The sequence below is a fragment of the Pithys albifrons genome, chromosome 13 (genome assembly GCF_047495875.1).
Source record: "Pithys albifrons albifrons isolate INPA30051 chromosome 13, PitAlb_v1, whole genome shotgun sequence".
In the NCBI taxonomy this organism is placed as follows: Eukaryota; Metazoa; Chordata; class Aves; order Passeriformes; family Thamnophilidae; genus Pithys; species Pithys albifrons.
Window position 1 is genome coordinate 4,855,001 of NC_092470.1, and position 8,543 is coordinate 4,863,543.

General features: G+C 54.1%; 1 protein-coding gene across 6 annotated transcripts; it reads left to right on the plus strand.

Moving 5' to 3' along the window:
* Positions 1–115: 115 nt before the first annotated feature.
* On the plus strand, positions 116–7,208 carry UBL7 (ubiquitin like 7). Of its 6 annotated transcripts, none has more exons than XM_071568232.1 (12): positions 116–240; positions 1,299–1,531; positions 2,047–2,166; positions 2,755–2,837; positions 2,959–3,043; positions 3,728–3,785; positions 4,226–4,359; positions 5,183–5,229; positions 5,877–6,044; positions 6,204–6,326; positions 6,665–6,818; positions 6,983–7,208. In XM_071568232.1, exons 2-11 carry the CDS (start codon positions 1,348–1,350, stop codon positions 6,800–6,802), a joined length of 1,140 nt encoding a protein of 379 aa, XP_071424333.1. In that variant the 5' UTR covers positions 116–240; positions 1,299–1,347; the 3' UTR covers positions 6,803–6,818; positions 6,983–7,208. The 6 variants fall into 6 exon arrangements, with proteins under 6 accessions (XP_071424333.1, XP_071424329.1, XP_071424328.1 ...); XM_071568228.1 differs by having other exon boundaries at positions 7,017–7,208; XM_071568227.1 differs by having other exon boundaries at positions 6,665–7,208.
* The last annotated feature ends 1,335 nt before the right edge of the window (positions 7,209–8,543 follow it).

The window sequence follows — 8,543 nt, forward strand, 5'->3', positions numbered from 1 at the left end:
AACCTTCGGTCGCGCTCCTATTGGCTCGTGCTAACCAGCTTAGCCAATCAGCAGCGTCGTCACCGGAGGAGGTGGTTCGCCTTCGGACTCCATTTCCCAGCGTGCACTGCGCGGTCTGTGGACACTTCCGGTTCCGGTAGGCGGGGGTGCGGTAACGCAGAACTGGAGGCGGGGCGCGGCTGGACCCCCCTGAGCCGAGATTCGGGGGTCTGAAGGGGACCGGAGCCCTCCTGAGCTGAGGTTTGGGGGTGTGAGGGGGGCCGGGACCCTCCTGAGCTGAGGTTCGGAGGTCTGAAGGGACCGGGACCATCCTGAGCTGAGGTTCGGGGATCTGAGGGGGACCGGGACCCTCCTGAGCTGAGGTTCGGGGGTCTGAAGGGACCGGGACCATCCTGAGCTGAGGTTTGGGGGTGTGAGGGGGGCCGGGACCCTCTTGAGCTGAGGTTTGGGGGTGTGAGGGGGGCCGGGACCCTCCTGAGCTGAGGTTTGGGGGTCTGAGGGGGGCCGGGGCCATCCTGAGCTGAGGTTCGGGGGTCTGAGGGGGGCCGGAGACCCTCCTGAGCTGAGGTTCGGGGGTCTGAGGGGGGCCGGAGACCCTCCTGAGCTGAGGTTCGGGGGTCTGAGGGGGGACCGGGACCCTCCTGAGCTGAGGTTCGGGGGTCTGAGGGGGGACCGGGACCCTCCTGAGCTGAGGTTCGGGGGTCTGAGGGGGGACCGGGACCCTCCTGAGCTGAGGTTCGGGGGTCTGAGGGGGGACCGGGACCCTCCTGAGCTGAGGTTCGGGGGTCTGAGGGGGGACCGGGACCCTCCTGAGCTGAGGTTCGGGGGTCTGAGGGGGGACCGGGACCCTCCTGAGCTGAGGTTCGGGGGTCTGAGGGGGGCCGGGGCCATCCTGAGCTGAGGTTCGGGGGTCTGAGGGGGGCCGGGACCCTCCGGAGTTGAGGTTCGGGGGTCTGAGGGGGGCCGGGACCCTCCGGAGTTGAGGTTCGGGGGTCTGAGGGGGGCCGGGACCCTCCGGAGTTGAGGTTCGGGGGTCTGAGGGGGGCCGGGACCCTCCGGAGTTGAGGTTCGGAGGACTGAGGGGGGCCGGGACCCTCCGAGGTGAGGAGAGTTCGGAGCTCGGGGCGGAGCATGGACGGGACCGCTGGGCGTCTGGAACTGTCACTGCCAGATCCCTCCTCCGGGTCGGCGGGTCCGGTGTCGCCGGGAGTGGGACTGGCACGGCTTCCCGTGACTCTCTCTAAGGGGTTTGGTGGGTGCTGGGAGGTCTCACTTGGTCCGTTTTCCCCACGATCCAGAGCTCTGTGGGTCGCTGCCCGGCTCGGCCGCGTTCAGGGACGGGCTGCCATGTCCCTGCCGGAGTGGCACATCGCCGTGAAGCTGGCGGAGCAGCCGCTGGCTCCCAAATCCATCCTGCACCTCCCGGAGACGGAGCTGGGCGAGTGCCCGCTGGGCGGGTGCAGCATCTCCCACCTCAAACAGCTCATCACCGGGAAGCTGCAGGAATCCGTCCCGGACCCCGAGCTCATCGGTGGGTGCCCGCCTCAATCCTGTCACAGTTCTGCCACTTGAGGACACCCTTTTCCCATCCTCGTCGTGGCTGGGACACGACATCCTGCTTGGCTTGGTGATGGGAGGGCTCGGCATAGACGGATAACACGGGGTGAGGGCTCAGAATGTGCTCCAGAGGCCCTGCTGCACACACAAGATCTGATCCCTATTTTCTTGGGATCACAGAGCTGCAGTGGTGTCAGTGCCCTTGTTAAGGAGTCTTTGGGCTTCCAAACCTCTCTGTCCTTGTGAGATCTCTTATGAGCACTGTGAGAGAGAGGTTAGCTCTTCCAGGAGAGGTGGCAAAGTCACCTGCTGTGTGTCAGCTTCATGATTTTCTTGTTGAGCTTCAGTTCCACGACTTCCCTGGGCTGTTCCCTGGCCAGATGGGGCAGGCTGCAGCAATAATTCCCCTGGGCTCTAAGTCATACTTAGACCCTCAGCCCTTTCTCAGGGGGCCCCAGATGTTCATCTTTGGGTGTTTCTCCCCTCTAGACCTGATCTACTGTGGCCGGAAGCTGAGGGATGACCAGACCCTGGATTTCTATGGCATCCAGTCTGGCTCCACTGTCCATGTCCTGCGCAAGTCCTGGCCTGAGCCTGATCAGAAACCAGGTGAGGAGCAGACTAGGGGGGTTACTCTTGGACCTCCTTGGGATATGTTTTTAAGGGATTGAGGAACAGATGTGCTTGATTCATCCCTGAGGTTTCCAGGAGGAATGAGTCCATTTGTTTGGGAACTCCCCACCTCTAACAGCAGGACATGGGTGTTAATTTTCTTGCTGATGGAAGAGTTAAGGAATGAGGTAGGCAGTGTGGAGAGGAACGATCCCTTAACTGCCTGTGACAAATTTTAGGGTGTTGGCAGAGAATCTGGAGCAAAGCTCCTGGTTCCTCAGCTCCAGGGATGAGCAGGTTTGTGTGTGTTTCTGCTCTGCCTGACTGTAGAATAAGCTGGGGTAGTTAGGTGTATTTCTTTAATACAGCTCCTTTGGTACATGTAGGAATATATTGCTATATATTTTTATTATCTGGCATTGCAGTAAACTGTTACTCCATGGTCACTGAGACATGAGATGAATCCAAGGACATTAAAGAATCCCCACTGCTATTGCAACACGGAAGTCCCAGTGGGATGTTAAATGGCTGTTAAAGCTGACAGAGGGAGATCTGTGTGTTGTTTTGTTGTTTTTCCCCCCTCAGAGCCTGTGGATAAGGTGGCAGCAGTCCGGGAGTTCCGTGTCCTGCACACTGCCCTGCACAGCAGCCCTGCCTACAGAGATGCAGTGAGTCTGCCTTCCTGCTGTGCTCCTGGGGTGGTGTTTGGCTGTCCCCTCCTTGTGAGAAGAATCCCACAGTGCAGCCTGGGTGGGTGATGCTGCTGGTCTGCTCTGGTTTTCCTGGCAGGTCTTCAAAATGCTGGGAAACAAGGAGTCGCTGGATCAGATCATTGTAGCCACTCCTGGGCTCAGCAGCGACCCTGTTGCTTTGGGTGAGTCTAGATGTGATCCAGAGGATCTGAGGAAAGCCAAATAAAGGTTTAATTCCTGAGAGGGAAAGGGAGAGAGAAAGCCAAATCTGGATTTAATTCCTGATGGTGGGAAAGGAGTGTTGCCCTTGTCTTGGAAAACCAACATTTTTTTGTCCCTTTGTGGAGCATGAGAGTCAGTGACTGCTCAGGTATCACAGCTGTGCTCCACTGTTAATGTTTGGGGATGGATGTTGGCTTCAGAAGGATTGGGGAACAGTGGGCATGGATGCTTTCTCCTGGGCAATGGATACTGGCTGCAGAAGGATCAGGGAAGGATGGTTGCTTTTGTCTCCTGGAAGGTGTTATGAAAATGTTCATAAAATCCAGCTTGCTTGTTCTCACCTGGGGTGGTGTTAGTCTGAGGCAGGTGGAATTTGGGGTGCAGTCACAGCCTGGCTGGAGTGAGTGGGGGCCAGATTTGATCTCACCCTTCACATGGAGCACCCATGGGATCCACTGGGAAAATCCCGTCCCTTGGGTGTGGGACTGTAGTCAAAAGTCTACAGAAAGACGTGAAAGGCTTGAGAACAATAATGAAAGTATTTTATATGATGTTTGTTTATGACTCAGTTCCTGGAAAACAAAATGACTTTTGTTTGACTCCTGTTTCTTGTATCCTGTCCCATGTTTCCTGGTCCCTTTCAGGAGTCCTGCAGGACAAGGATCTCTTTTCAGTGTTTGCAGACCCCAATATGCTGGACACGTAAGTTTGTGTGAGGTGGGACAGTGACTCAGCAGGGCGTTTGTCTCACTGTGTATCAGCTGTTACTCTCTGTACCCTGCCTGCCCGTATGGATACACCAGGATTCTGGCTAGGACACCTCTCCCTCAGCACCAGGAAAGAGGGATACATCACTTGGATTAAACCAAAGGATATTTAGTGGGAGCCAGGGCCAGATCATGAGTTCAGATCTGGATCTGGCTGCGTACAGCAGAGTTGCTCCCATGAGAGTATATGGGAGATGTGAGCCATGGAAAGGTCAACATGGGATCAAGAAGGAGACTCAGCTGGCTGGAGGTGTTTGTGCTGGGCACCAGCAGGGTTGGTGCAGCCAGTGGGGATGGCTGTGCCCTAAGCTCTAAAAGGGCTGATTGCTTACTTTCCCTGTGTACATGGTTCATTCTTGCCCTGTTTCTCTGCAGGCTGATCCCAGCTCACCCTGCCCTTGTGAATGCCATTGTCCTTGTCCTGCACTCAGTGGCTGGCAGCACCCCACTCCCAGCCCCAGAGACGTCCTCCCGAGCCGTGTCCTCCAGTTCCTACCGGGACATGCCAGGTACGTTCAGCCATGCAGGTGATGGGGAGCCTGCAGGGGCTGTGCTGCAGGATCACAGAATCACAGAATGGATTGGGTTGGAAAAGACCTCCGAGATCATCAAGTCCAACCCTTGGTCCAACTCCAGTCCCTTTACCAGATCATGGCACTCAGTGCCACGGCCAATCTCACTTGAAAACCCTCCAGGGATGGGGAATCCACCCCCTCTCTGGGCAGCCCATTCCAATGCCTGATTACTCTGGAAAGATTTTTTTTCTGATCTCCAACTTAAATTTCCCCTGGCACAGTTTAAGCCCATGTCCCCTTGTGGTATTGCTGAGTGCCTGGGAGAAGACTATAGGATTTGCAGGCCAGTGTAGAATTATGGAATCATAGGCTGGTTTGGGTTGGAATGGAAACAGAAAGTGATTCAGTTTCACTCCCTTGCCATGGGCAGGGACACCTTCCACGGGACCAGGTTGCTCCAAGCCCCATCCAATGTAGCCTTAGACACTTCCAGGGGTGGGCAGTCCCCATCTGTGCTGTACTGACACAGTACCCCCCAGGCTGGAGGGACATGAGGTTTGGGTTCCTGAGCTGGAAACATTTGTGTGGTTTGATAGATTTTTGGGGTGGGTGAGACTTACTTGGGGTACTTTGGCCCTGGGGCCTCTCCCAGCCCTGTGTATGCAGTCAGTGTTGGCTGTGGCCTCTGCAGTGCCTGACATGTCTCCCACTGCACATGAACTTCTTGGTGTTTAGGTCTCTGTCCTACCTTCACTGGATTGTCATCTGGTACCTAATTCCTACCAGTTTTCTACATTCATTTTCCTTCCTGGTGCAGGTGGCTTTCTCTTTGAAGGTCTGTCTGATGAAGAAGATGACTTCCAGGTAAGTGGTCAGTTTGGGTGGAACACCTGCTTTGGGCTTGTAATATGGGTTTAACTTGTAGCCCTGGGACTCCAAAGCGTTTCTTTTCCTGTCTGATGAACAGCATGAGCTGCTCTGGCTCCTGAGGGTATTGTGGAGACAAACATATTGATCGTGGTGTGCTTGGATGCTGTTCAGAAGAGGATTTTCCTGAGTGCTGAACACACAGTATAAAAATGGAACAGCACATGTCCTCGGAGGAAACACCTTTGTAGCCAAATGGATGCAGGGGTAGCCATGCATAGATGAGAAGCGTGGGCACGTTGGTCCCTGCCCTTCTGTGATCTTCCTCTCCAAAGGACAAAGTGTTTTATAAAAGAAACTGGATATTCAGGCCAAAAAAGTGCTTTTACAGAGTGAATTGTTTTGTTGCAGGCTACTAACACTGGTTTCAGGCTGGTAGATGACATTAAAAGGATTACAGCCAGTTTCCACAGCTGAGTTGTTGGAAAAAAGCACATTCCACCCTGTCATGTTATTTTTTAAAAGTTCCACCCTTACAAGTTTTGAGTATTTTAGGAAAGGGATCTGTGGGAATGAGTAGGTGAGCCAGATTTTTCTGGGACACAAACACCAACATCAGAGGTGTGGTTTTTATCTCCATGCAGAGCACGAGGTCCACACCGTCCAGCAGCACCTCTGGCTCCCGCCCAGCCTCCCTGGGCTACACGGGGGCTGCGGGACCCCGGCCCATCACCCAGAGCGAGCTGGCAACTGCCCTGGCACTGGCAAGCACCCCGGAGAGCAGCTCCCACACCCCCACCCCTGGCACACAGGTAAGGAGGCTCAGCTCTGGCACACCTGGCTGCTTCAGTTCCTCATGGCTGAATTCTCTTCCTTGTGGGGTTGAGGAGGGAGGGTGCTGCAGGCACTGCTTTGTGCTGGCTCTGGTTCCTCTAAGTGTTCTGATCCATGTATAACTTACTTCCTCGTAGGGTCATTCCTCTGGGACATCCCCAATGTCATCCAGTGTCCAGTCAGGAACACCAATCACCAATGACCTGTTCAGCCAAGCCTTACAACATGCCCTGCAGGCCTCAGGACAGCCCAGCCTGCAGGTCAGCCTCTTCCTTCAGGAGCCCGTGGAATCCGATATCCCACTGTTACAGTGTGGAGGTGGTTCTTCCAGGCACCTCCTGTGGCAGGACATTAAGCTGGAAGGGGCATGATAGACCACTATACAGATTCTGGTTGGAAGTGGGGTGGTGAGAGTGGATTTGGGGAGTCTGCAGCAAGAATTTGAGCTTTCAGAATCTGGCTGCACAATTAGCATTGTGGTTGTGAGCTAGAGGAGGTGGGAGAGTGCAGCATGGAAGAGTGGGCTGTGGAGAGGACTGGTTTTTTTCCTGCTTGGACTATCACACCCACCTTAACTCCTTTTTTTTCCTATATGTAGAGCCAGTGGCAGCCACAGCTCCAGCAACTGCGAGACATGGGAATACATGATGATGAATTAAGTCTCCGGGCCCTGCAGGCCACTGGAGGGGACATTCAGGCTGCCCTGGAGCTCATCTTTGCTGGTGGGGCTCCCTAAATTTTTGGCTGGACTGGTGAGTTGCACTGAGGCAGCCATGACATTCATGGATCTGGGACTTGGCCCTGATTCTTTGCACTGGGGTTCCTCTCTCCAGCATGGAGCAGCTGGAGTGGCTGCTTTCCTTGCTGTCCTGTTTGGGAGCACTGAGCATGCTGAGAGCAGCTCCTCCACCTCCAGATGCTCTCTCCAACCTCTTCCTTCTGGCCACCAGAGACAAGACCTCAGGACTTTGTCCAGCACGGAGAAAGGAAGAGGTGGCTCTGTGTTGGAGACATGACCCCTTCAGTTCTGCAATTTGATCTGTCTGCATATTCTCCTGCCTGTAGTTTTATACCTGCCCACCTGACATGCCCCAGTCCATCTTCCTGTGCTCCCTCTGTATTAAATGGGCTGTATTCCCTTGCCTGTTGTCTGGATTGTGATCTGTCCCAGGTTGTGTTTCAGATCTCGGCGGCGACGTGCTCATGGCACGAAGAGAACTGGAGGGAAAGCTTTGCCTTTGTAGAGGCTGTTGTTTCAGCAGAGGGCACTCCCCTGCCAGCTGCCAAGGATGAGGGTACAGGAGTTCATGGCACCACAAAGTGACAGTAACAAAAGAATGACAAGCACAAGGGTTGAGGCCATTGCCAGAGTGTGAAGTGGAGAAATGCCACTGATGCAGCCTAGTCTGGCTGTAGCCAGTGTTTGCCAAAGTGTATTCTAACCCTGAGTGCTGCCCAGGACCTGGGCTGGAAAACCAATTAAATCCATTTACCTGTAATTTCAATCAGTGGGAGCTGAGCGGAGCCAGACCCGGAGCTGGGCCTGGCATCACTCCGATTGTACCATCAAGATTAATGAGGCATGAAAACGGGAGCGGGTTTGCCTGAAATGCCACCGTGCATGCTAAGAGCAGAAAATACTCTCCTACTTTACCTTCAGGCTGCCATGCTCCCCTCTAATTCCTCCCCAAGCTCTCTGATCCTTGCTGATACCATCTCAGCTATCACCCAGCAAATGCGGGATTGTTCTCTCCAGGATAGCCCTTGACTGATAGGCTTTAATCCTGTCTAGAGGATTAAGACTCTCGGGAGGGAGGAACTGTTTTTATGTTTCAATATGTAGGAGATAAGATGTGATGGACATAAATGGCTTTCCTGACTATACACCCTTCCAGGTTCCTGCCCTCAGCACGCTCTGGAAGCCCAGTCTAAACGATGGGTGGGATTTTACATGTAAGAAAATTGATTAATGCATTCCCATCCTTGGTGCCTTCGCTCCTGGCTTTGCAGGGGGAGGAAGTAGCATATGCAGTGTCCTCCCTCCCTTCCCTGCTGGGGAGAGGAGCCCTGCTGTCAGCCCCCAGTCCTCCCGGGATAACTGGGGATTAGCTGTATCGCAGATGCTGCTGCCTGAAGCTGAGAAGCATTTGTCGGCTCTCCTGGATCTGCTCAGGGTGAGCAGGGCTTCCTGTGAGACCAGAGTGTACAGTTTGGTTTTTGTACTATGTCAATTCTCAGAGTTTACGGTGTCCCAAAATGGTGGGTTTTTTGTCCTGACATCACTCTTAAGATTTGATCCCTTTGTTGATCCACATTTGGTATCAAGTAGTTTTTTCTGCTATAATGGTTATTTCTGCTTCCCCATGTCCCCAGGTAACTGAGAATAGCCTGGATATTTGGGATAGAAACAACTCTCTGATTTCTTTCACAAATGGCATTACTTGGCTGGGAGCAGCGACTCAGGCACATTCCCTGCC

Excerpts from the sequence above, each read along its gene's own strand:
- UBL7 (XM_071568227.1), top strand. The coding sequence starts at position 1,348 with ATGTCCCTGCCGGAGTGGCACATCGCCGTGAAGCTGGCGGAGCAGCCG. Across the intron at positions 2,167-2,754 it reads TGAGCCTGATCAGAAACCAG|AGCCTGTGGATAAGGTGGCA; the intron begins GTGAGGAGCAGA and ends TTCCCCCCTCAG. Across the intron at positions 6,327-6,664 it reads CAGGACAGCCCAGCCTGCAG|AGCCAGTGGCAGCCACAGCT; the intron begins GTCAGCCTCTTC and ends TCCTATATGTAG.